This window comes from Akebia trifoliata, chromosome 15 (assembly GCF_017979445.1).
Source record: "Akebia trifoliata isolate Shusen 1 chromosome 15, ASM1797944v1, whole genome shotgun sequence".
Classification (NCBI taxonomy): Eukaryota; Viridiplantae; Streptophyta; class Magnoliopsida; order Ranunculales; family Lardizabalaceae; genus Akebia; species Akebia trifoliata.
In genome coordinates this window covers 26,287,487-26,315,031 of record NC_141389.1, presented here as the reverse complement: position 1 = coordinate 26,315,031, position 27,545 = coordinate 26,287,487, and the positions used below count along the sequence as shown (strand labels likewise).

At 34.0% G+C, this 27,545-nt stretch overlaps 3 protein-coding genes across 5 annotated transcripts; 2 read left to right on the top strand and 1 right to left on the bottom strand.

Moving 5' to 3' along the window:
- Positions 1-696: 696 nt before the first annotated feature.
- LOC147384856 (uncharacterized) lies at positions 697-6,250 on the bottom strand. Its single transcript, XM_086424985.1, has 9 exons — positions 5,957-6,250; positions 5,386-5,572; positions 5,175-5,308; positions 4,303-4,415; positions 3,887-4,142; positions 2,485-2,640; positions 2,313-2,392; positions 914-963; positions 697-833 (listed from the first exon to the last, which is right to left on the bottom strand). The coding sequence occupies exons 1-9, from the start codon at positions 6,248-6,250 to the stop codon at positions 697-699; spliced, it is 1,407 nt and encodes a 468-aa protein (XP_086281111.1).
- Positions 6,251-11,534: 5,284 nt separating this feature from the next.
- Positions 11,535-14,567, top strand: LOC147384855 (uncharacterized). The gene is made up of 3 exons (XM_086425406.1): positions 11,535-11,844; positions 13,209-13,539; positions 14,429-14,567. The coding sequence occupies exons 1-3, from the start codon at positions 11,588-11,590 to the stop codon at positions 14,513-14,515; spliced, it is 675 nt and encodes a 224-aa protein (XP_086281532.1). The 5' UTR covers positions 11,535-11,587; the 3' UTR covers positions 14,516-14,567.
- Positions 14,568-14,847: 280 nt separating this feature from the next.
- LOC147384854 (DNA binding protein) lies at positions 14,848-24,807 on the top strand. 3 transcript variants are annotated; one of them, XM_086425404.1, is made up of 6 exons: positions 14,848-14,983; positions 15,072-15,170; positions 19,238-19,405; positions 21,978-22,734; positions 23,924-24,249; positions 24,370-24,807. In XM_086425404.1, exons 3-6 carry the CDS (start codon positions 19,272-19,274, stop codon positions 24,464-24,466), a joined length of 1,314 nt encoding a protein of 437 aa, XP_086281530.1. In that variant the 5' UTR covers positions 14,848-14,983; positions 15,072-15,170; positions 19,238-19,271; the 3' UTR covers positions 24,467-24,807. The 3 variants fall into 3 exon arrangements, with proteins under 3 accessions (XP_086281530.1, XP_086281531.1, XP_086281529.1); XM_086425405.1 differs by lacking the exons at positions 14,848-14,983; positions 15,072-15,170 and adding an exon at positions 17,439-17,589 and having other exon boundaries at positions 23,957-24,249; XM_086425403.1 differs by lacking the exons at positions 14,848-14,983; positions 15,072-15,170 and adding an exon at positions 17,440-17,589.
- The last annotated feature ends 2,738 nt before the right edge of the window (positions 24,808-27,545 follow it).

Here is a 27,545-nt window from a genome sequence, read left to right as displayed (position 1 = left end):
GGCGGTTAAGGACTTTGTACATGTATATAATGAATTATATGGAAAGATTCCGAGACCCACCTAAAGTATCTAAAACAATTGTACGAGCTTCCTCGCACTAAACATGCCAAGTAAATTCGGCACATTCATACCCATTTTCCAAACACACCCTTACTTATTTCCTTTAAATACTTCACAATTTAGGAGTATCAATGGGGTACCCATTTACCTAGAACCAAAACCGAAAATTCCAGTTCCAATTCCCTTTTAATTAGAACTGATTCCAATTCCCTTTTTTTTTATAGAAGAATTTTTTTTTTTTATAATGATTTTGAAATATTTTTTCTCATTCAATTCTTGAGAATCGGAACCAACAGATACCCATGATTTTTGGTGATTTCGATTCCAGTTATTTTAAAATTGGAATCAAACGACAACAACCAGAACTAAAAAAATGTTGAGGTTATGGTTCTAATTTTCATAGGAACCGACCCATTGACACCTCTACTTCCCCCTATTGCACATCTCATCTATTAATGTTCCCAATAATCTTAAGAAATATGTTGAGTCTTGTGCTTCAAAATCACAAGAAGGATTGAACCCATAACCTCAAAGTTACTTTGCAATATGTTAACCAACATTACTTCTATTAAAAACATTATCATAGCTTTAATCAGCTTGATTCTTCTCATCGCACCACGGACGAATGTAGTACAATCAAATCCTCTTATTGATGAGGGTGGCATTGTAATCTGCGATCCATCCATCGATGATTTTGACCTCTATATTTCGTTGCAAGACCAACCATTCTGGGTCACTTGGTGCCGAGGGATATATATCTATGCAATGTGAACCTGTACACAAATTTTCTTAATAAAAAAACATGTATTAATAAGTATAAATTATTCATCAACTAAACAGATCTAAGACATACCTTGATTTGTATAAATAGCTACAACACTATCAGATATGTTCTGTAGTACTCTGAAGTCATAAAAAAAATAATCAAATAAATTTAATGAAGTTAATTTAATAAACATGCCCCTCCACATTTTGGTGAATATTTGTAATATCCCTGTGTGTTTCCAAACTATCGACATGCACCTCTTGACTTTGGTCTTTTATTATAAATTAAGAAAATGACTTAAATGCCACTGCCTTCAATTTACAACGAAAAAAAATGTTATTCTTATTGAATATGGCAATATACTTTTTCTTCTTGAAGAAGCAAGTAAACAATACCCAATGGAAATTGAATTAAAATAAAATTCAAAAACACTTACAGTGATGTATACAAAAAAAAAATATATATATATATATATATATATATATATATATATATATATATATATATATGAATGAGACCGGGACTAAAGTTTGACTCTATGTCCTTAAAACGATATTCTCCCTGCACTGGTGCTCACGACTTTGAAGACTATCTCTCAGGATATAATGATCTATTTCTTGTAATAGTAGCACTTCAAACCACAAGAACAACAAAACAACTATAATTTGCACACTCTCTCTATAAAACTAGTATGAAGAATGATCAAGAAAAATTCTATGAAAAATGCAATGAAGGATAGAGTATAAATAGAAGAAACACTACAGTTAAACACCTATTCATAGAGGAACCTGGTTGTTGGAAAAGCACATAACTCTTTGAAAAGGTATTGCAACTATTACTATTTAATACACCTCTTGGAAGAGGTACATAACTCTTGAAAAATGTACATTGAATACATCTCTTTAAAGAAGTACATAATTTTTAGAAAAGGCATTGCAACTTTTAACAATTTTCTCTACACACGACTATTAAGAATAGGTTTTGTAACTACCCATGTGACTATTGGTATGAATCCAGATTTTGAGACAAACCCAAACTCTACTTTAGCATTCATTATTATTTCAACAAAAAACCCTTGATTTTTCTTCCAAAACCAATTATCTTAAACCTCTATTGTAAAATTATTTTCAATATATAGAAAATCGTTGATTTTCTACCCAAAATTCCATCATCTTATACTTCAAAATTCCTATCTTATTCTTGAGGTCGAAGTAGATAGAATTTTAAGGTTGAAAAGTAGTGTAAAAAATCAAGGGTTTTTTGTTACATGCTGAAGATGAGAGCGTTTAAATCATTTTTCATTAGTATAGTAGAGAAGATCGAATTCAAGGAGGCATTTAATCAGTTTGAAAACAAAGGGGTATCTCAAATATTTACCAAAACGTGGATAGGTATATCTAAATCACCAAAAAAAAAAAAAATATATATATATATTATATATATATATATATATATATATATATATCTCGAAGTTTTGATTCATTACCCTCCGATACTATAAGGGTCTCTGAGTCCATTGGAGAATATGATATTGCTAGCAAAATTTTCAAGTACCGATTTTATATTCTGTATTTGATAACAAACAAGATGTTAATTTTTACTCAAATGGAACAAAAAAGTAAGGAAGAATACAAAATCCAAAATTGTAAGAAGCTTACATGACCACCAAATTCGGTAGTAATCCAATGAGGTCTTGGGGTGATACCAAACAAATCTTGGCACAGTTTGTTGTAGTTGTTCATATCGAAAGGTTCGGCTTGGAACATTGTATCATTCTCCCCACGGCCTGTGGGGATTACGAACTCACTACATGTCTGATAAACAAAGGCAGAAACATAAACCATGGCAAGTATAATAAGAAGCATGTACAATGATTCTTGTGAGATTTCTTGAATTTATTTTGTGATTGATCATCAGAAATGTATTGTGCACTTATACACAAATTTCAAGATTTTAGACACTAGCAACCTTCATAACCATGTATTTTTCGTAAATAATTTTTAAAAAATAATTTTATTTTGTCATTTAATGAGATAAAATAGGGTATTGTTATTATTATATACTAACAATTTTGTATATATCATAAAGCTGCAAAAACATTATGTACAAAAAATATCATTGCACAGTGATAGAAAAAAAAAATCTTAATTTCTTGCATTAAAGGATAAAATGAGATTACATTTCTAGTAAAATTGCAAATATCCTATTGAGGTCTTGGGCATTGACATATCCCGTATAAATACATATATCTATATATATAGGGAGCATTCGAGGCCCTAAAGAGGGGTAAACATTTATCAAAATATAGGCTAAAGTTTCTGAGTGGGCTGATTTTTTGTGAGTATGATCTCTATGGTGAGGAGATTATCCTCACAAAAAATCAGCCCATTCTAAAACTTCTAACCCAACTTTATAAGTTGAAGAATTGTTGATCATCATTTAGTTGTAAATGACTTTTGATGGGGTTAGAAGTTTCAGAATGGGCTGAATTCAGTGAGGACGATCTCCTTCTCACAAAAAATCAGCCCATTCTGAAACTTCTAACTCATATATTCAAAAATATTTGACACAACGTTTGACTCTTTTTAGGGCCTCTGAATGCTTCCCTATATATCAAAGTTATTAATGGTTTGTGAGGTCTAGCAAAGTACAAGAAGAAATCCCAGGTTATAGTTTATTTCTCTGAGCAAGTGAAGCACTCTCATATCATTTATAGTTGTAGGTATCATCAAACTAAATTTTTTTTTTATTTTTATGGGTAAGCCGGACTTGAATGCACGACCTCAAAGTTGTTTTGCAATGTCTCAAACCAACTGAGCTATGCGTCTAAGCCATCGTCGAACTAAATCTGGTTATCTTTCGTGCAGTGATTTATTTCTATCGTGTCTGTGGTATAATAAAGGGTTTTTAATATTACTAAAGATGATGATGTATGCAAAATATGATTAATGCCAATGTAGAGGTAGCGGGCTAGCTCGTGACATAATCTCGATAGTTAGAATTGCATCTATTAAGATCACACGACAAGTAAGAAGTTGATAAAGCAATCTGAATATATACCTGCCAATCCCACCCGCTCATGTTATTTGGACGAATGTCATATAAGTAATCATATATGGAAGTGCACGATGAATGTCCGGTGCCAATAACGTTGAGACCTGCGTATATCCTACTAAGAATATCGGATCCGTCAGGCAGTCCATCAATCGCATTGCAAATCATATTAACTGGATATTCGGGAGGACGGTCGTATTGAGCTGCCATGAGGTACTCAAATTCTAGGTAATCCTTGAGGTCCTTTGACGAGTTTAATGGCCTTAACAAGAAAACAAGACAAATAAATGGAAGTTAATTAGTAACCACCCTTATATCGATTAAATCAAGTCAATTTTGCCAAATTTCAAATGGATGAGTTTTAAAACTATGTTCAAGGTTAGTAATTTGAATTACAAGTGAATAAGTTACGGTTTAATTACTCGCAAGTGTTGAATTTTTGGCTTAGGATTGTAAGGCCATCTGGTCCAGCAGCAATTTTATCGATTTCGAACCATGAGTCTCTTATGGTAGTGTAGCAACTCTCACTGGCTTCCTGCACCATCCAAGAAACAAAAATATAACAACTTTTGTGATCATTTGAAGCTTTACTGGGTAATTTTTTATGCACTCCTCAGGGTTTTGGTTAAAATTAGAGATAACCCTTATTTTTATAAACTGATCTTATAGCCCTTGGTCGTAGTCTTCCACAAGGCTATCAATGTGTTGGGTTTGGTTACTTTTACTTACGGCTGTCAATAGATTGGATCAGACCCGAAATTAATCCGTTCCAATCCAATAACTCTGGATCTAGATCGATGTTTTGGATTCCAATAAGGATCTGATCTGATAAATTTTCGATCCGATATCTTATTGGATCGGATCTGGATCATTCATGTTAGAAAGTATATAAATTATATTGTATATTTGTTGAGATATATAAAGTTTATTTAGATTTTATATATGTAATTGGGTTTGACTCGATCCAATAGTTAATGGATCGGCTCTGGATGTTAATATTGAGATCCGATAAGAAACCCGATCTGGTAAGGGTCTGATTCGATCCTTATCAGATCAGTCCTAGATCCGATCCAATCCTTCTTGGATCAGTACCAAATCGACCTTGATCCTATCCAGACCCGATCCATTGACAGTCCTACTTTTACCAGCCCATTACATAATCGGTCTGGGTAAACATTAACAAGACCCCTCATAGAAAACCAAAGACAAAGTAGTCTGGGGAGCTTCCCAAATTTTCATCAAAACTCGGACAAAATTGCTTGAAATGAATTGGGCTGCAAATTGCAATACTTACTCTAAAATCTTTGGTGACGACGGTGTAATATCCATTTTGCGGTATAATGTCATCGAAGTAAAGAATTGGAGCCGAAGACGCCAATGCACCCATGGCAATATGTGGATATTTCAAACGAAGCCATGATGCGAGCACTAAATAAAAGAGTGGATAGAAGGTTACCATAATGTGGACCACTTTGAAGATTAAATAGAGGTTTACAATTACTTACTTCCACCATAAGATCCTCCAAGAACGATCACCGGACAATTCTCAGCTGATAAGTTCCTCTTTAGATCAATTATTATCTCCGCGTAATCGGCCAATGCTTGAGTTGAACTTAAGTACCCGAGGGTACTAGAATTTTGGTATGCTGCTTCCATTGATCCAAACGGTATTGAATGTCCATAATAGCGGTGCTGTAACAAATCGATATAGTTTTGAGTGACAATCCATATGGGCACACACACACACACAGTACAATATTATTCCACAAAGGATCAGTTTTATTTATTTAGCAAAAAATAAATAAATAACTTAAGAACTTGTGAGTTCGTCATTTTTAATATCTACGAATTCATTGATTATAAAAGTGACAAATTCACTCGAAATGCATGTTTTGGAAATTAAAATGAATAGTATACCAAAATCGGAATTTGGACATAAGTTAGGCACGTTTTAGGAAAAATCCCTATTATGGTTGATATTGTGCATCAAAAACATCATTTGAGATTAGAAAAAATCTTCCTCATCATCTGAACCATTAAACACACATGCACCATGTATGGGTAGATTGTTTATACCTCTATGTACACAAGAAGAGCTTTGAAATGAGGAGCATTATCAACCATGAAATCACGATGAGCTGAAGCAAATGCTGTCAAACTGGACTCAGCACCCATGTAAACTAAGATAGGAGAGCTAGTATTTGGTCCACCCCAATATCTATAGTTCACTACGTACTTTTGTTGGAAGGTGTTGTAACTCTCTGGTCTATAATTGAAATGGTCGAGTGTTTGCGTGTAAAAATACGTGTTAAAGTCCGATGATACGTTGGCTTCAAACCCTCTCCCCTTCTCCTCCTTTGTGGTTCTCATGAACATACTGAGCCTCGGGATCCGAAGATACGATGATGATGACACACATCTTACAAAGATTAGAAGGACCCATGGAAGCAGTTTGGTTAATGGTAATCTTCTTCCCCCCATCTCACTTCAACTCCCAAGTCCCAAGTTTTTTTTTCCACATAATATATCACCCTATTTGTGCGAACAAGGCCTCAGTTCTTGGACTCGATGTAATTTTGAGTTGACTCGGACTTGTTTGAACTAACTCATCTATTTGACATAAAACACTTGTCCTAATCAACTCAGAGATTTGCATAATTGGAATAGAAACTAAGGGTGTCAATGAGCACCCAATTACCTAAAATCAATTAGTCGGTTCTGGGTAGCTATCTTAAGGATCTGATAAGAATCGGGTCTCCTTCAAGTACTCAAATAGTAACTTTATAACACTATAATAAAATTAGTAGTCTAATTTAATGCTTACAAAGAGATATCTTAAAGTAAATGTAGTTGAAGTAAAATTAAAATATAAAGAAAATGTGAAGTTTTTATTTCTTACCTTTTCTCTACCTGTATTCTAATTAAATTTTTTATATTTTTATACAATTTCAACTCAAATAAATGATTCATACTATAACTTTCTACGATTTTATTCTCGATCAAAAGTTTGATTTTCTTGAAGAATTTATTGGTGATCTTAATTTTCAATTGAGGTATTATAAGGTATTTGGTTACATTTATAAATAATTGTCTATTTTATTAGATACTCATTAAAAAAAACATAGTCTACTTTAATGGGTATCGAGAATCTATCACATCTGTTCTGATTTCAAGGATCTCATACCTGAAATCGAAATCAATAAGAATCGGAACCGAGATTTTATTTAGATTCCTGTTATGGGTAAATGTGGAACCAACTCATTGACACCCCTAATAGAAACATGACTAACGTTATATAATTGCCAAATGATAATTAAATTGACTTGAAATTCACTCGCTTGACATAGCACGTGCACGTAACCATAGATATTTTTCCTTGTGTGTCTTAAAGAAAAAGATCTATGCTTCTGTGCACATGCCACATCAAGTGAGTGAATTTTGAGTCAGTTTATTGTGACTACATAGTTAGATTTAGTTTTAATCTGGCTAGGTGAACTTTTAGACTAGATTAAACCAAATTTTAAGTTGACTCAATGAGTTTTACAATATAATTTAAAATAAACCTATGATCCAACATGGGATGGATTTACACCGGGGACAATGGGTGCCCGCACAAGAATTTTTAAACCCCCACCCCAAATATTTTCAAAATTTTAAAGCTCTTAATTTCCCCCAAGTAGACAAAATCCTGGCTCTAACCCTGTATCGTAGCCAGGTAAATAGAAAATACAACTATTGAAATTTATAAGCATCTCGATAAAACAAATCTTAGAATAAATCCCTATTATTGAAATTTATATTTACGTGATTGAGAATTTGGGATCACGTATTCTTTCATTAAATTCCTGAATATGATCCATATAGGTTTGGGTTATGTTGACTCTGAGAAAATGACTAAAGAAAAAACACACGTTCTCAAGTTTCAACATATCAATAAAATATGTATAAAATCTCCATAGTTGGATTTCGGGCTTACATGAGTCATTTTTCTACGGTCGAAATCAGACCCATTGATATTACCATAAGCCGATTTAAATTAGAGGCAGTGGGGGCACTTGCCCTTATAAGAATCTTAAAAGTCAAGAAGGTTATGAGCTATTACAATTTATATAGTCGCACAAAAGAAATTACCCTCTTAGTTGCCCCCACAAAAACTTTTTCCTTCTTAATTGCCTCCTTGCAGTATGTGAAAAATAAAAAATTTTGACAAGAAAATTTGACAAATCGAAACCCACAAATTTTTAGAAATTCAATTTCGACGGCCCATAGCCATTGAAATTTTTTATGTTCCCCAATTAGACGGCTTAGAACCATCAAATCTCTCTCATCCTCCAATAATTTGACAGTTTTGGTCCATAAAAAAAAATTGACAATGAAAACTTTGGTGCTTTAGTTTGTCGAATTTTATGAAATTCAATGGTCTTAGGCCGTTAATTATAGGCTTTTTTCACGTTGTGTCAGGGCAAGTTCTTGGCTCCGCTGCTCAATATTATCTTATAAATTAGTGAGTTACTGAGTTGACTCGAGCAGATGGACGATGAAGTTGAATGGAATCTTAAAGGTTTTTATTTATTTATTTATTGTTTGTTTGTTTTTGACTTCTTATTTTTGGTGTGTGTTATTGTGGTGAAGGGTAGTTTACAAGTTCGGGCGGCAACGTGACTTACTTATTGAAATACAAACAAGTTTTTTGGAAGGAAGCTTTTTGTGTAAATGCGTTTGAATTTTCTAAGACTTGAACGGCTAGGATGGGCCCATCACCAAAGTAATGCAAAATCATTCTTATTGAATGTGTATAATAGCCCCATCATGGACCCACTATTATATTCTATGGTTCCCACGTAAGACAACGTTTAGATTATAAATAATTTTAAGATGAAAAAAAAAATTCTTACTAAATTAGGAAAACTTCTTGACCGCCCATCCATGTAGATTAGGGTGTCAATGGCTATCCATATAATCGAACTGGAATCGAAAATTCCAATTATGATTCTCTTTTTATTGGAACTAATTAGAGCTAGGTCTAAAATGAAACCAAACAAATAGGAACCCGAACCATAGGTTCTATCCAATGGATACCTTCGGGAGTATGAACCCATTTATTTGGTCAGTTCTATTCATACTATAGATGATCTAAAATTCTTCAATTTTTCATATAAATTATCAATTAGAGCTTAAAATGAGTTCTCTTCTAAAAATTTATTATTTTTAACTGAGATAAATTTTTATCTTTGAAAAGAAAAATCATTAATTTGTATCTTCGGTATATAACAAATTATAACTAACTTAATAATTTTGTTAATAATATATTAATTTTTGAGAGGAAAATTTTTTATAATGATTTGAAGTACTTTTTTTTTCTCATTCAATTCTTGAGGATCAGAACCGATGGGTACCTATATTGATCGATATGGAAAATGACTAAAGGGTCGTCACCTTCAACTTCTATCCAACTTCTTAGAAGAAAAAAAAATAGTAATTTAACCTCCACGTTGATCGATATTAAAGATAAACTTGTGCCTGCATCCCTTGCAGGGACCCCATTGAAGTTCGAAATAAAAGTTAGAAATTTAGCCCCCATGTTTTGATGGATAATAGAGATATCCCTTGTTTATTTTTTTAAACTAACATCATGTGTCCAATGGCCTTGATCTCCTAATACTAATGAAAAATGACTAAACTGATATTCGCTCTCGAGAAATATAATAAAAAAAGTTTGGGTTTTATAATTATTTGAAGGAGAATCAATTTAGATAAATTCAAAAAGATTTGTGATAATCTAACTCGAAAAACCATACTTGGTCTGTACTTGGTTGACGTGGCAAGTGCATAGAATCATAGATCTTTTTCTTCAAGATACACAAAGAAAAAAATCTATGGTTTTATGCACTTGCCATTCAACCGAGTATGGACTGTATATATTTTTTTGAGTCATTTCATTATTAGTCATTCAAAATAAGTTCGTAAAACAAGTTAGAAAAATTTTGAAAAATATAAAAATGATATTTTTTAGTTTCTAGCCAAAATCCATCATTTTGAATTTCTTAAAAATGTCCTTTCTTATTCTTGAGACTTTAATGTTGAAGGAAATAAAATTTTAAGATATTAAGCCTAAGACAAGTTTTTCTTTTACAGATTCTAAAATCTATGATTTTAGTGGGAATATTTTGCCACTATTATATATGGAGATTATTAGCTAACCATCATTTGTTGTAACGAACCCAATATTTGCATAGAAGAAAATCAAGATTATCAGTTGACCATCATTAGCACTTTACCCCCACTAACCAAAAAACCTGTCTCCACCCCTGCTTACAAGAACCTTTTATAACATTAATTGAAAATAATTAAAATATCTTTTTAAGGCTTTAAATAAAATATATATTCTATTCGCATGCACATGGTCTTCAATTTTTCAGTGAATATTTGAGAAATTCCTATGTTTAAAAATTGATTGCATGTCTCTTGACCTTAATCCTCTCTTATGGGTCTAATAAAAATTGATCAAATTATTATGGAAAGAAATTTTTTTTTTTTTTTTAAATATTTAAATCAGACTTATAAAGATTATTTTGAGTATTTAGTGAAGTAATGTTTCAAGAGGTTCTTGTAAGGACAATATTTCAAAATTTTGGTGTCAGAAATATCTATCAATTTGTTTTAGAGACACCTTGGACCATATTTTTAAAAATGCAACCTTTGAGATTATTTCACCTTTTAATATAAAATGATAGTTTTTTTTTTTTTTTTTTTTATTAATTATTTTAATGTTTGCCATATGTATAAAATAAGATTTCATGATTCAACATCTAGTAATCCACCTTTTAAAATATATAATTCCTTATATATATATATATATAAATGATTTTAAATCAATGTAAATGATTCAACTCATCCGAGGTGAGATGAGTTAGTTGATTCAACTCAATATTGGTGGATGCTAGATGGATTTTATCCGAAATTCAAGTGATCTGAATTCGAATTTAGTGAGTTGGTTCCTTCGAGTATATCCGAATTAAAATATAGATTCAAGTCGGATCCAAGTCAAATACAGATCCATTCCTATATCCATCAAGATCTGAATAATATATTACTTTTTAAATTATACTTTTATATTTTTCAAACTACCTTTCTTCAACGTTAGGTATAATGGTCAAGATTTCCAAAATAGAGAGGTTTTGAGATCAAATCACTATTTGATCACACAATTTAAATATATATATATATATATATACACACAGAGTGATTTAACATCATTCGACCTATTTTAAGCCTTAGTGGATGCTTATAAGACTTTCAATAGAATGTGTTCAAAGTAGATGAAGGTCATATTTTTTTATACTTCACAGGATCACAATACTAAGATCCAGATCCAATCTAATGACCAAATCAAGTTTAGATCGAATCAATTTAATTGGATTTGATGTACAAAATACAAATAAATTTATATATTTATAGAAAAATATATATAAATTTAAAGTACATAATCTCTCACATTTTATCGAATCGTAAAATGGTTGGTTTAGAACAATCCATAGGCTATCGAGTCGGATTTTAAACGGTCGGATGATCCGATCCATTGATCTCTCAATGCATGTAGTTGTATGGAATTTGAGCAGGCGAGCTATTAAAAGCACGCCACGTGTCATGACGCTAAACTAATCCAAGCGAGAGAGAGACGTAAGCGATGTTCGTTCCTGCTCTATCATGGCAACGCGGGTGGCGAGAACGATCGCAGCAGTAGCAGTGCCATCGTCCATTACGAGATCACCACGTGTCCCTACTCTTCTCCTATTCGTCGGACCTAGATGGGCTTCTTCTTCACGGGCCCAACCCGATCTCGAGCCCAATTCATCTACATACAAGCCAGAGAAGAAGCTCGATGATCGCCTTTCCAACGTCATAGACGCCGTTAATGATCGCAAACTCCCTCCTGAACTCCGTGGCCAACGTAACGCCGTTAGGTTCATCTGTTCTTATCCTCCTCTTCGTTTATTTTGGTTAGGGTTAGGGTTTGGTATGTTATGAGGTTAAGGCATCGTTAAAAGTAGTTGTTTAATTTAACGGATGTTTTGTTTTTTTGTTAGGGTTTCGTATTTTATGGGTATAAGGCACGCGAATTGTTATTAAAGTTAAATGAGAATCTTTGCCTGTAATTGTTAAATTTCATAATTGATTTGAAAACTAGGATCCCATATCAGGTTTGTGTTCTTAATTCGATGTCTTCGATCATGGTTTTAAATCTCGTCCGAGATCGAGATGACTCATCCGATTCGTCTCCTTGTCGCCCACCAACGAGGCGGATAGACAAGTCATCTCAAACTTGATGTGTTCTCAAAAGTCAGTCCATCATCTCATTGTTGAACGGGATGAATGGAACAAATTGGATGACTCGGTGAGACGTCAAAACGTGTTTTAAAATCATGCTTTGATGAGCTACTCGCTATAATAACTTTTGAAGGCGATTCAGAGTTCAACTTGCCTTAGTGTCACGACTGTGCTTGTTGAAAAAGTTGTAATATGCAAGTAAGCCTGGAGAAACCCAAACACACACACACACGTGTGCAAAACAACACAAGAACGCAAAGTTATATAGCAAAGTCCGTAGGCAATTTTATTAATATGATGGCAACATAGAGTACGGGATTTTTTTCCTTGTACACTGTCAAGATGTCGGTGGCACTTGGTTTGGGTATATGCTCGCCACGTGCTAGGTGAAGATTGGGCTTGGACACTGAATCAACACTCATCCTTCAAAGTGTATGCGAAGTCTTTCACCCTTCACCAGAAGGAAATATCAAATCTTCAAGCGAGTTATACTAGGCTTTAGAGAGGTTCATTATTATTCCAAAGCCCAACAACTTGGTTCATTTACAAGAACTCGTACAAAAACATATGTATAATGACTCTTGACACATACATATTTACAATGGCACATGACCTAGCACATAGGACAATGACTGACACATAAGACATGGATTCTCATGTATATGACCATTGTACGTGGGCAGTTTATCTTATCTACCTCGGACATAAGTGACCTACCCCCATCAACCCTCATATGCTGACACCCTAGCAACTTGTTAGATCACGTAAACCTCACGGCCAGGCAGAAGATATCCTCAGAAAATGGTAGGGTCTCTCAAGCCCAACAACCAATTCTCCATGTCATTCCTTGTATGGCAGCCATGTCAGCCCTAACAAGATACATGAGGGGTTGGATTGGGAGGGAAGAAGATGACATTATTGGTTTATGGCTCTAGTTTTGAGTACATAAGTACATTCTTATATTATCTGTCTTTGATTGTGTAATTTATCCTTTGGTTAGGTCAGAGACGGACATCATTAACGTTGTTGAGCAAAGAATATGGCATTCCATGGAAGAAGGACAGTTTGAGAACTTACCTGGTAAGGGGAAACCCCTCAACCTTGATACTAACCCGCACACTGACCCTGCAGAAGATACCTTATATAGAATTCTCTCAAAAAATGGGTGTGCACCAGAGTGGGTTGAACTCAACAAGGAAATAAGGAGCAATATTGCCGAGTGGCGGTTAACCCTGAAGAAAGCATGGGCTAATAGAGTGAATGAAAATGACACCAAATGGATCCAAGATTCCGAGTCTTTGAAGTTACAGATGCGTGCTATCAATGATAAGGTGAGTCATTTTAATAATTGTCGCTAGGGAACTTATATTGGCATGTAATATATGGAAAATATATGGTGGAGCTAACACATTAGAAACAATGTATCCAAAGACAGTCTATTGTTCATTTGACCTGCCAACATGATCGATTTAGACTAGTCAGTCCAAGAGATGGTGGGCCAATTGAAAGGTTTGGACTTGATCAATCTGTTGGTGGGTCAGGTATAAGAGCAACTCCAACACACGACCTATCCCTCTATCCATCCTTTTTCAAATGCCATTTTGGGCCCTAAAATCCAAAATAGGGGTCTCCGACACACGACCCATCCCACAACCCAAAATGGGTAGCTCCACATGACTTCTCCATTTTTTGGAGGGAATAATTTCAGATGGTTGGCTGAAAAATATTGCAATTTGAGACCATTCAAAATTCGGGTTGAATTAAAAAAATATTAGAATATTTATGATAGTATTTTTGGGTAGTACGGTTGGAGCGCATACCTCATGAATATCCAAAGTGGCTATCCATAAGCCCATGGTTACGTATTAATGGAGATGGAGATGGGTATCCCCATTAGAGTTGCACTCTAAGACATAGGAGTGGTAGGTTGCATTGCATGCCATGTTTTTTAAGTCTTGGACTGTCTTGAAATTTGGTTGATACCAGAATCAAACATTGGCTCCGAAGTACTCAGTGTTTCTGTCGGAACAGTGATATATTTCCCCTGACCAAGATATTGTCAAGACAAGATTTTAAATTTTGTTGCATGATCTAGAACCACGTGCATCATATATATATATATATATATATATATATATATATATATATATATATTTCTAAATATAATTACTTCTAAAAATGTTCCTTTGAGGACTAAAGAAAGTTACTAATAAATTGCAGGTTTTCCGTTATAATCTCATTGTACCTTTTGGCCGCCAAATGTTCGGGCTCAAGTGGGAGAAAGAATTAGATAAATTGAAAGAATAATAACATTTCTTTTCCCCTTTCATATTTTTAATATTAATGTATATTTTTTGGATATTAAAGCAGTGTAAAAAAAAAAAAAATTATAGTTCGTTTAATTAGATTGATGGTCTCATTTTACATGAAACGGAAAACTTTTGAAATTAATTACTGCATCTATACTTTCGACATATTTAACGAGATCTATGGTTATGATCAAATCATTATCACGGAGCATGTTCTTAGAACAAATGTTGGATTTTCTGAGCTCCGTATGGTATCTGAAGAGTTGTACCTCTGCACGGACAATGGTCATTGGAAGATGAATGTTTAGGACTAACCAAAATCTGAAGATCAGATGACCCCTTCGAAACTACTAAAACCCAATCTGGTTTGAGATTTTCTGTGCTGTCTATCAAAAATCATGATTAAGAATCGACAATCTACAAGCTCATACAGAATTGTGGTTACCAGCAGAATTCTCATGCAATGGTCAGAAAATCATACTTAAGTTTACTCACAATGTTTAGATGTGTTTTGCTAAATATATTCATGACTTCTCCTCCCTTGTCTTTGTCAGGTCAGATGCATTTTGCGAATGGAACCATCGACCATCATCCACGTCAGCAAGATGTAGTCACCACCAAAGCAGAGAGTTTGAATATTCTTCATTTTGATGGTTAGCTTCCTCTAAATTGTAACTCTTAGCAGAGGTTTTACTTCTTTTTGCAGTTTATTCATAGTTAGCTACCTTATCTTAATCACACACGTGAATTCGAAATCCTAGATCAAATTACAAAATCAATGAAAGATGAAACAAAATGCATACAAGAACGAGAAGATTTGTAGTTATTAGGAAGAAATTACAGTTTAAATTTCATTCTCCGTTAGTCCTAAAACAAGTTGCATTACATATATGGTGGGGCTGATGTTGGTATACATGTATAAGATACGAAGAAAGTTCTTGTGTAAATTTCATGAGACCTGTAGACCACATCGATAATAGAAGACTTTTATCAATAATTACAAGAGTATTTTACTTTTGCAACAAGGCTGATGTTGGTATATACGTATAAGTTATGTAAGGAAGTTCTTGCGTAAATTTCACATTTTATGGGCATAAGGCACTGTGTGAGACAAATTGTTATTAAAATTGAATGAGAATCTTCACTTGTTAATTGTTAAATCTCATATTTGATTTGAAAATAGGATTCTGTATCGGGCTTGTTCATAATTGCATGTTTTTGATGAGCTGCTCTATAATTTGAGCTTTTGATGGTGATTCAGGGTTCACCTTGCCGTAATGTCACAGCCATGCTTGTTAAAATGGCTTACCAGGGCACTAGACAGCTTTAATATGCAAGTAAGCCGGGAGAAACCCAAACACACATGCGTGCAAAACAAGAAGGCAAAGTGATATAGCAAAGCCCAGAGGCACTTTTACTAATATGATGGCAACTTACAAGGCACTTTTAATTTGGTGTTTTGCACATTAAAAATTGGTCGAAAAATGGTTTTCCAAGGAAAATATGATTTTCATTTACATTGATTATATATTTTCCGGAAAATGATTTTGTAGTCCAAAACCTTTCGAAGGGAAAATATTTTTCCACCCCAGCCCTTTTTCTATCTCAAGTTATTCTTACACAATTACCCTTTTTAAAATGTTTACATTTACATAAAGGGTTCGAATATTTGCGTTCCTACTACACATCCTTTTTTAGCATCTCAATCTAAAACCCTTCATGTGCAATGATGAGACATACATAATTTAATGGATCTCACCAACTCGATCCTGATTTCAAATCTCTCACCAATTCAGCCATTGTTTCACATTTCTCACCAATTTAGTGATGGTTTCAAATTTCGGTCGTCTCACTTGAATGATTCAGTCAAGTTAACTCAGTAACAATTAGACAGCTTCCCACCAATTCAACCGTGGTTCCAAATTTATCACCAATTCAGCCATGGTTTCAAATATCTCACCAATCCAGTTATGAATTTATGTTTTGATTATCTCAACTTTAATGATTTGGTCGAGTCAACTCGATTACTCATTTGATGTGCAACACATAAGGGTAATATGGGAATTAGAAAAATTAAAAAAATTGGGACATTTTTGTACAATGGAGTGCTATCTGTAATATGAAATCTGCAAGTAGTGCCCCCCTCGCTGTATACCGGGTTGACTCATCCATTTCATCTCGTCTACACAAATTAAATCATTTAAATCAACTGAAACATGCCACTAAAAGAATCTACTGAGACAGATGGGTTGTCAAGAACGTAGAGGATGGAGGATGGGCAGTTGGTCACATCTAGTATGGATCGTACATGGATGGTAATGGAGTTAGACGACTCTTCTGAGTTCCCTTGCTTAAATTTATTTAATATAAAATATAAATAATCTAGTTTTTGTCTTATTATATTATAGTATATTTTCTATTACAAAATCTAAATTTTGTATAAATAACAAATATTTGAATTAATTATTTAATATCATTTTCTTTTGCGACAACGTCCAATTCACATCTTACGGCGATTTGCATTTCAATAACAAATTCACATTGACTATCTCATCGGATGATCTTTAAGATAGAGATGACCCATCCGAGTAATCTCAATCTCTAACGAATTTCATACTACTAGTATAAATGATATAAAATTTTGTATTTACAAGATTACTCGGACGAGTCATCTTGGTATTGTTAAAGAAAGAAGATAATTCAACTTGTTCAGTCTAGTTAATAAAGTTCGTCTTAATCAATAAAACTCGATTTTAATTTTTGATAAAAGAAAATTATTATTTTTAAATAAAAATATGACATTGTGAGGAAACAACTTAAATTTTTTTATCATAATTTTTTAAATATATAATTGTCAACTGAGTTAAGTCAGTATCGACAAGGACGAGACAAGACGGAATTCCGAGTTTTAAAACCATGTCTCATGTGCTAACATAGCGTCCCGACTCTCGAGTGGCTGTGTACTGAACTCTCTATGTCGAGGGTTTTCGGCATTCAAATCTTGTTCTAACTTCTAAAACCCCATCTCTTTCCCTCTCTCTCTCTCTCTCTCTCTTCTCTTGAGAAATCCAGGTATACAATTTAATCTTTATCTTTTATGATTATATTCTGTCCACACTTTCTTCTTGGTTGTTAATATACCATGAAAATCCATTTGAGGTTTTTTTATTTCTTATTTGATGGGTTGTTAAATATTTGTTGGTTCAGTTATTTTGTGATCTTTTAAGCTTGTTTTTTCTCGGATGGGTTTGAGCTCTGAGTGATGGTTACCTATGGGATTAGGATGGGTCAATGTCCATGTTTTGTTTCTGCTATTAAATGTTTAATTTTTCGATTATTATTAGATATTTTATACAATTTTAGATTAAATTAAGTTGTACTTGATCAAAAAAATTAGCAGTTAATGTTTTAAGTCAAACTCTATTTTTACTTAAAATTCATTTTCTGCTCAATGTGTAAATGTGTGTGTGTGTGTTCACACATTTAAGTACTCAGGGCTATGTTACCAAGTTACGGAAGATACACGGCTAAGTTATGTTATGGGCATCAAATTTAGAGGTGAAAATTTGAAGTATTTGATTAGGGTTGGGTTTCCATTTTTGAAGCGTCCAGGTGACAGAATCTCAGGGGAATTGAGTAATGTTGGAGTGAATCTCATAGTTGATTAGCTTTAGATTTCGAAGAAATTGTGCCTCGGTCTACCTACCAATATGAACTCCCAAGTTTTAAGAGCAACTCCAATGGGGATATCCATAAAGACTAGACATTCCATTAAGGAAAGTCATTTTGGATATTCAAGGGGTATGCACTCCAACCGTGCTATCCAAAATGAATCTCCATAAATATTTTAATGTTTTTTTAATTATACCCAAAATTCAGCTATAAGCCATGGACCTACCTAACGGTCATCGTCCTTTGTTGCCAAAAGGTAGAGATTCTAAATCTCACTCTCTTCTTTTGTTGACCAAAAACTCCACTCTCGAAAATGGAGAGTGTGTTGGAGACCCTTCATAGGGCTCTAGCTCTCCAAAATGGCAATTGAGAGGGGGATGCAGAGTGCGTTGGAGTTGCTAACAAGCTTGATTTGGCCGTCTTGTGATGTTTTGTTCAGTTGTACTTGTATCATCTTTTGTTGCTTCTTTATTTCTTTCGTTTGTTTTTTATTTTATTTTGTATAACTTTGTTCTTTGTAGAACTTTACGTAATTTGGAAATAAATAATTTAGGCTGCAGACATTGAGAATGAAACATTAGGATTATTAGTTGATGCAAAGTCATCTACCACTCGACACACCCTTGTTACACCGTAACAACCACAAAACTATTAAAGGAATCTCCGTAAGTATGGTTTACCAATACTGGTACATAAGGCATGTGTGAAAGGGGTGCAACCAACGTATGCCATATAGGATACTATGTACAAAAAATACGACTCTGCCTAAATGATTAAAAGCATCCATTTTAGGGACCTTGTTTCTAGGTTTGTTTGTTGTTGGCAAACCATCCTTATTTGTTCTAGACTCAAAAAGTGCCTGAAATATTTTTAGACAATGGAGCTATACAGAGGCCATGTCGCAATTGGACTGCATCGTTGTCTCAACATTGAGGCATTTGGTTCAATCCTAGATTACCTGTTAAAAGAGAAAGGAAAGAATAGAAGATGAATTCATAAGTACCTACGTCCATGAGTGTGCAACTAATTTTTATTATGTGTTGTGCAGGTTTGAATCCTAAAACTTGGTGAATTTTGACATCATGTATTCTATAAAGGTTGCATGGGTTGGGCGAACATTTGCCCTAGCTAAGGGCAATGATTCTGGTGAGAAGAAGTCTCGAATTCGACGATCAAAGGAGGAGCGTAAGGCAATGGTTGAATCTTTTATAAAGAAGTAATGTTCTTTGATCTCTCTTGCATTTCAAGATACCAACCTTTTGTTTTAATTGTTTAGATTCATGTGCGAAAAAGACATCATTGTGAGTTTGTGACATTGCTGGGATGGTTTTGTTCCTACAAAAATGTTTACTTTTCTTTGTCATATGGATTTTTACCCCAATTCAAAGAATTACAAGAAGTGCAAAAGTACTGGTATGAGTGTCAGAATCTAATGCAAATATATGTGGTCTTAGGATTTAATGAACATTCGCCACATGAAAGCTTTGTTTGGGAAATGTTACAACTAATAACCTATTTTAAATGTTAGTTTACGTCTGTGGGTAGAGGAAATTTAGAAGTATGACAGCAGAAACCATCTGCACCATCACCATCATCAAAACCGTGTCCCCAAATTTGGGGTCAATTGAATGAATCTGGTTCTCTCAGTTTTATCTAAAGCTTTGTTTTTTTTTTTTTATAAGTATAAAATTTTATTGAAAAAGATAACTGGAGGCCGTGGTGGCCCTCTTTACAAAAGAAAAGAATAGAAGAAAAAGAACTAAGGAAAGCAAAAGCAACCCCCAACTAACTAGTCATTACAAAGCATCTCCCACTTGAAAACAAAGACTTCGGAAAAAAAACTCCTTGGAAGTTTTTACAAAGCTTACACCAAATGAAAACAAAATCCCTTAATCTCCAAGATGACCTCATGGAGTGCTTTTTCCTCTCGAAGGAAAATCCTTTTGTTCGTCTTTTTCCAAAGCCCCCAACACATAGCAAAAGGAAGAATAGCCTAAAGATACCTTTTTTTGTTGGAGAAAGCATTAGTCCACCCACAAAACATACCAAAAGTAGCAAAAGGACCCAATCCAACTTCAATAGATTTAAGAAATGAGACCAAACCAAGGAAGAAAAGGGGCAATTTAAAAGAGTATAATTTTCAGACTCTCCATTATTCTTACACAAAAAACAAAAATTTGGTGTTGAAAAATCACACTTAATCAAATTGTCCAAAGTTAGAATCCTCCCCAAAGAGGCTAACCAAACGAAGATAGCAACTTTAAAAGGGAAAAGAGAAGACCAAATTACAGATTCTGGGAAAGTCAAGTCAAAAGGAGGCAAAAGAGATTTGTGGAAAGAGCGCACAAAGAATCTTTTGTCTTTATTCTTGGTCCATTCTCTTTGGTCCTCATCTCCTCTTTCACTACCTTTATCCATGTTCTTTTTGGTCTTCCTCATACTTTTTTTTTATCAGTATAAATTTGTTAGAAAGAGAATAAAATAAAATAAAGGGAGGCCAAGGTGGCCCCCATGGATAGGAAGACCAAAAAAACAAAACAAAGAGAAACCACCAAAACCAGCCCAACTACATTACATAGCACAAAGCTCTTCCCACTTGAGGACGAAGTCTTCAAAGAAAACCCCTTCAAAATCCTTACTCAACTTGCACCAAAGGAAAAGCAAGCCCAAAATCTCAAAAATAACATCGTAGAGAGATTTCTCCAACCCCTAAAAGACCCTTTTGTTTCGCTCTTTCCACAACCCCCAACAAATAGCAAATGGGAGAATGGACCAAGGATATCTTTTCCTGCCATAGAAAACATTGAAGCTCCAACTCGGTAACAAGGAAAGAACCGAATTGGGAAAAACATAGAAAAGGCAAAGAAGATGATTCCAAATTCTCGAACTAAAGGCACAATGAAGCAAGATGTGATTCCCCCAACTCACCATTCGCCCCACACAAGATATGATTCCTTGCACTCTTTAGACATTCAACTTTTACATTCCTTCTAATTGGGTTGCAATGTGCCTTCGTTGCACATTACCAAAACATCTCAATTGGCTTTCCCTTAGTTTTTCACCTATTGGGGCCACTCCTACATTTTCACGAATGCATTCATTTATAATTTTATTTTTTCTAGTTTTTCCACTCATCCTTCTAATAAGCGTACTTGTCTTTGCTACGCTCAATGTATGGACATGTTGTTTCCTGATTGCCCAACATTCAGATCCATAAAGGAAAAAAAAAACTGATCTTACCACTGCCTTATAAAATGCTCATTTCAGTTTGATTGACTATGTTTCTTACTTTATTTTTGAAAATATTAAATTCTTGTCTCATATGCAAATATGATTTCTTTCCCAGCATCCATTTCAAAAGAGTTTGTATCAATTTACAAGTATCAACACAAATGTCTGTTAGATTTAATAACTTATGATGTTTTTCTATCCCGGTGATATTGATATTAGTCTATCAACATTGATGATCTACTTGTCTTGATTGTTAAACCCTATTTTTTTCCTTCATACTTAATTTAAAGTTGCAACTATTAATTGAAAAATGGATTTTTTATGTTCCAATTTTTTTGGAATATTGTTTTCCTCTTAACAAGTTGACAATTATTCATGTTTCCTTAAAACTTGTTGACCACAATTCATTTTCTTGAACTTTCTGATTTGTGGATCTCTCTGAAGCCTGGTCAACTACTGTTTGTTTTTATTCTAGTTATTGGGATTTTAAGTATTTTTATGGGATTCTTTTTAGAAGTATTTTTTTTTTGGAATTTGTAATATTTACTTGTTTTCAGGTACCAGTATTCAAACAATGGGAACTTCCCCTCACTCAATCTCACACACAAAGAGGTTGGTGGGTCTTTCTACACAGTCCGGGAAATTGTTCGAGAAATAATCCAAGAGAATCGAGTGCTTGGCCCTTCTAAATTAACTACAGATGAACAGAACAATGTCCCGTTCTATGACCAGTATCCTCTGGGATCAATTTCCACTGAACCTCCAAGTCATTTGTCCTTGTCATCAAATGAAACTCATTTGGTTTCCAATGATCACCAAAATATCACTGAAGAACCAGTCGGTACATCGAGCAGCCAATTTACTGACAATGGCAGATATATTAATGGGATTTCAGTGAATGAAGAAAATAAAGAAACCGATGCAAGTAAATTTTCGGTGCTTGTGAATGAAGAGATGCTATATAAAGATGTGCAAACTAGCCCAAATATCGTAGAGGCGTCTACTTTTAATGTGACTCATCTGGCGACAGATGTAATAGTGGAAACATTTCCAATAAAATCTACTACTAAACTATCTCGAGGCATGGATGGAAGGTCGGATGATGACTTAACGGGCACGTTGGAAAAAGAAGAGACTAAGAAAGTGGAATTGGTATCTGAAAAGCATGATTTTGATGCCATGGATGAGAAATCAGCGGCAAACCAAGTTATAAGTGGCGTTATGGAGTCCAAAGACCTTCAAGTTGATGTATCTTGCAATGATGGCTTAACCTGGCAGACATCAGATCATAACCAGTTGGTTTCAGGAACTGAGGTGAGGCTACTACCTATGTCCCGTTCTTGCCTGATTATGTTTATAACTTGTGAGTATCTTTTTTGATCCTTGTCACCTGCCAATAGCTTTATATTATAACGAGAGAAGGTGGAGTAGAAGTGGTTCAACACCAAAATTTGAGTGGTCGTAAATGCCCCACTTTTATATATATATTTAATATAATCAGTGTCATTTTAGTAAAAAAAAAACCCAGAAAATTGCTACCCACGACCCTAGAAAAACGTTTTCCTTAATTTTCAAAATTACAAAAAATATAATCTTTTACTTTTTAAATTACAAAATTGCTACCCACGACCCTACATGCCACCTTCTAGTTAAAGATTGAATTGTCATCCTGAGATCCTATGTCTATATGTGTTCATGAGAAAATATTTGATGTTTTCGCTATCAAATTTCATGGTTTGGGGAACCTGTACGTACATATGATCGGCCTATACATCAAATAAACCATTCAATTGGTGGGCGATGTCGTGGACAGACCATAGCCCATCTCCAAAATTGAATGATTTTTACAATCCTAAGAGGTTAGCTTTAGGTTCTTGAAGAGGAAAGCCTTATTCTAATTGATGATCAGTAAACACCCCAAAGAGACCATTTTCATGACCTCACTTCTATTATATAATGAGACCATTTAAGTGCCACTTAGCTAAGTGGTAAGACGTGTGGAGAGTTGTTCTCACGTCCTAGGTTCAAACCTCCTTGAACCCAAACTTCTTATGCTAACCACTAACGTTATTACCTGTCACTAACCAGGCCTTCACCTATTAAAAAAAAAGGAAAATCTATTATATAAGGATGGAAAGATTGGAGAAGGAATGGGATTTGTTCAGTTGACCCCAAATTTTTGTGATAAGGCTTCAATGATGGTACTGATCACGATGATTTACATAACTGGGTCGCTTGGATAGGATTTAAACGGTTTGTGGTTTGTAATAAGGCTTTTGGGGTGGGGGGTAGTTTGTTTCCTTGGCTTTTTAGTTTTCTTCTTTTGCCTTTTTGCCTTCTTGTATTGGGGGCCATCTCGGCCTCCAGTTTTAATCCCCCTTTTTTAATAAATTCTTATATATATATATATATATATATATATATATGTGTGTGTGTGTGTGTGTGTGTCATATGCAATCTATCTGATAGAATAATATGGTATGTTATTTATGTGCCTTTACAGGCTAAACTTACTTCAAATGATGCCCATGCCAAGAACACCAACGGCGATAAAATGAGTGGTACTTGTGAAGAATTACTCTCTCAAGAGGCAGTTGTGATCGAAAGCAAAGCTCAGAGTACCTTAAGCACCACCGAGGAAGGAAGGAACTCCACTCAGTCTAAACTTGCTTCAAATGATGCCCACACCGAGAACACCAATGGTGATAATACGAGCAGTACTGGTCAAGAATTACTCTCTCAAGAGGCAATTGTGATCGAAAGCAAAGCTCAGAATACCTTAAGCACCACTGAGGAAGGAAGGAACTCCACTTTAAACAGAACTAAACTGTAAGTCTCTAAAACCAAGTTCCAAACTTTTTTATTACAAATAAAATCTTGAAACACAGCATCATCAGAACTACAATTGTTTATTTTTTTTATCTTCTTTGTGGATGTCTCGATGGGCAGTGAATCATGGGAAGGGCCATCCAAGGAACAAACTAATCCAGTTTGGGAAGTACTTAAAGCCTTTGTTGCTGCATTTGTGAAGTTTTGGACAGAATAAGGTCTTTTTTCTTATGTTTTAGAATTTGTTTTGGGTTCCTTGGATTCAATTTTTCTGTGTTTTGTTGTTGGTAACATAAATTAGAAACATGTTGAGCATCAATGGACATTATTTGACTAAGAGCCTAGAGATAGTGTAGGTAGGTTGATATTGCTTGTGCTTGATTGGTCCTGCCTGAGTTACTACATATGGTTTGATGTTTGTAATGGAGAGGGTGGAAATAATTGTTGTAACCATCTCTTTTGTTAAATTTTTTTTCTTCGACTGCAAAATAATGTGATATTATAAGTTGTATGTTTGATGCTCTATTTAAAGCCTTGTTTGAGGCTAGCGAATCGTTATGAATAAGTGTCCCATCTAATTAGGTTGATTTTCGACTTTGATCTCCTAAGTGTGAGTCCGATAAATCTCAACCAGATTGTTGATTATAGGCCATTGATCTCGTGTGTTACTTTAGGGGTATGTGATCTATGATGTACATTTGCAGTGACGATTGACAATAGTTTTTGTCCATGGGTGTCAGACAGATTTCTCTTGATTGTGCATGTTTTGGAGGTTATTTATGACAATCATTCGGATGTTGTCTATTTTTTCAAAGTTTTTTACAACACCGTCATATGTCGTTGGATCTTATAAAATGGATGGCATCCGAGAGATGTAAAAATAGTTTTCAATTGTAAATGTCCTCCCAATGTGACCCATTGGAAAAAGGGTCATGTTCTAGGTAATATACAAATATAGTTTCTTTTTTTTTTAAAACAAAAACACATCCTCTTCAACCTCCCTAAAAACCCTACTTTGTTCTTGAGATTTTGAATGTTGTAAAAATAAAATTAGTGGGAAGAGAGAAAATATTACTAAATCAATTAATGGGTAAATTCCCAATTAATTCGTCTATTTGCCAATTTCATTAGCTAATCCTTTATTCAGAAGGAGCGACATGGAATGTTTTCTACCTTTAGGCTTGGAAAGAAAGTCTTACGGATTTGTTAGCCCTTAAATTAGAATTAGGCCGGCAAGATCGACTCCAACCATGGGCTTTAAATTTTTTTCTACAAATTGGCATTTTCTTCATTTTGAAGCCTCTAAATCACTTTTGAATTCCAACCAATCCAGGCTTCAAAATCACTATTCGAGTATCTAAAACATTATTCACACTCAAAAAAATAAGAAGACGAATATAATAAGGTGGAGACAAAAAACAGAAGTCAAAACTGGTATTTATGCAAATTAGAAGATATAATAGGTATTTAAAAAAGATAAATGATGTTAGAGACATGAACTTTAAAATTCTCTTTGGACTCTATATATGAATAGTGAATTGTGATATAGAGCCCAAATCCTCAAAATGAAACAATGAAGCCTAGTTGGAGTTTGTTTGGAAGACTTCATCCCTAAATATAGATATTTGAAGCTCAGTTGGAGTTGGCGTTTTATTGAAGCAAACAATGCCCGATTTGCACTTACGGAACGAGGAAGGTTTCTCCAATGAAAAATGAGTCCTCGGGCAGTCCACCTTTTACAAAGGGTCATTGGTGATTTTCAGGCCATGGACTTGATAAATCCATGGGCCTAGATTAAATCTGTTCTGAAAAGTCCAAATCTGATGGGCTGAAGTCACAAAGCAAACTCCTTTTAGATGGAGAGCCTCAAACTTAGGTGTTGTTTGTTAAACTGAAAAAAATAAGTGTTGAATAGTATTTAGCGCTGAAACTTATAAGCGTTGAATTTAAGTACTGAAAAAGCTATTTGTTTATATGCTAAATCATGTTTGTTGCACATTGCTGAAGCTGGTAAATTGTCTTTGTTACCCTTATAATCATATTATACATTGTTTGCATGTTTCAAATGCTTATTTATTATCAAACACAATAAAATATATTTTTTCTTATAAAATTAAAATACAATTCATTTTTAAATAATAAATAATACTCAAATTTTCAATTTATAAATAATAATTTCTATTTATAAAAACCCATAAATTTCAAATTAAAAATAATAATGTCATACAAGTCATCAAAATTTGAAATCAACATTAAAAGAACTTAATTTTTGATGAATAATTTTCAATGGAAATGAAGGATGTGTAATTATAAAAGCACCCTATGAATTAATAAGGACAATTCACACCATAGCCATTTTTTCTTTTATATGGGTTAAAGTTTTTTGAATGAGCAAATTTTTAGTGAGAATGGTCTATATAGTCTAGAGATCATCCTCACAAAAAAACAGTCTATTTTGAAATTTCTAAGTCGTCAAAAATACTTTTTTTTTTAAATGGACGATTTACAGTTCTTGAACTTGTTTTGATAAGATTATAAGTTTCAGGATGTACTGATTTTTGGTGAGGATGATCTCCTCGTTGTAGAGATCATCCTCATAAAAAATCAACTTATTCCAAAACTTTTAACTCATATAAGACAAAATAATTTAGTCATGGTGTGGGTTTATTAATTTGTAGGGATCTTATATACTAATGAGGAGATCATCCTCACCAAAAATCAATTCATTCTAAAATTTTTAACCCATATAAGACAAAATAATTTAGTCATGGTGTGGGTTTATTAATTTGTGAGGTGTTTATATACTTATCCGTAGGATATAAGAGATAATATCATTTTAAGAATAAGGGCATACTTGCCAATGCTCAAAAAAACGAAGTGCATACTTGTTCGCATCGAAAAAAGCGAAGTGCTTACCGTTTCAGCACTTTTTTTCAACATCAAAATAGTGTTGAATTTTTTTTGTTTATTTTCAGCAATAAATGCTGAAAATATAAAGTAAACAAACACGTCATTTTGACAGAAAGTGTTGAATTTAATTTTTTTCAGCAATAAACGTTGAAAAATAGCGCAAACAAACACTGCCTTAATTTTAAGAATCAATAAAACTGAAGTGACGTCAAGATCATACCCCAATTCTCACATCTTGACGTGAAAGTGTATAGGAATCATAGATACTTTCATCGAGATACGATTCAAAAAACATCTCTGATTCTTACCCACTTTCATGTCAGGATGTGCGATATGAGGTACAAGCATGAGGTCACTGCAGCACAACTCGGTAAGAATTAACAAAA

Coding starts and splice junctions, on each gene's coding strand:
- LOC147384856 (XM_086424985.1), bottom strand. CDS start 6,250: ATGAGAACCACAAAGGAGGAGAAGGGGAGAGGGTTTGAAGCCAACGTA. Junction 4,143..4,302: donor CAAAAATTCAACACTTGCGA/GTAATTAAACCG, acceptor TTTCTTGTTAAG/GCCATTAAACTCGTCAAAGG. Junction 2,393..2,484: donor CTACCGAATTTGGTGGTCAT/GTAAGCTTCTTA, acceptor TATCAAATACAG/AATATAAAATCGGTACTTGA.
- LOC147384855 (XM_086425406.1), top strand. CDS start 11,588: ATGGCAACGCGGGTGGCGAGAACGATCGCAGCAGTAGCAGTGCCATCG. Junction 11,845..13,208: donor GGCCAACGTAACGCCGTTAG/GTTCATCTGTTC, acceptor TCCTTTGGTTAG/GTCAGAGACGGACATCATTA. Junction 13,540..14,428: donor TGCGTGCTATCAATGATAAG/GTGAGTCATTTT, acceptor AATAAATTGCAG/GTTTTCCGTTATAATCTCAT.
- LOC147384854 (XM_086425404.1), top strand. CDS start 19,272: ATGTATTCTATAAAGGTTGCATGGGTTGGGCGAACATTTGCCCTAGCT. Junction 19,406..21,977: donor GTTGAATCTTTTATAAAGAA/GTAATGTTCTTT, acceptor ACTTGTTTTCAG/GTACCAGTATTCAAACAATG. Junction 24,250..24,369: donor ACTTTAAACAGAACTAAACT/GTAAGTCTCTAA, acceptor CTCGATGGGCAG/TGAATCATGGGAAGGGCCAT.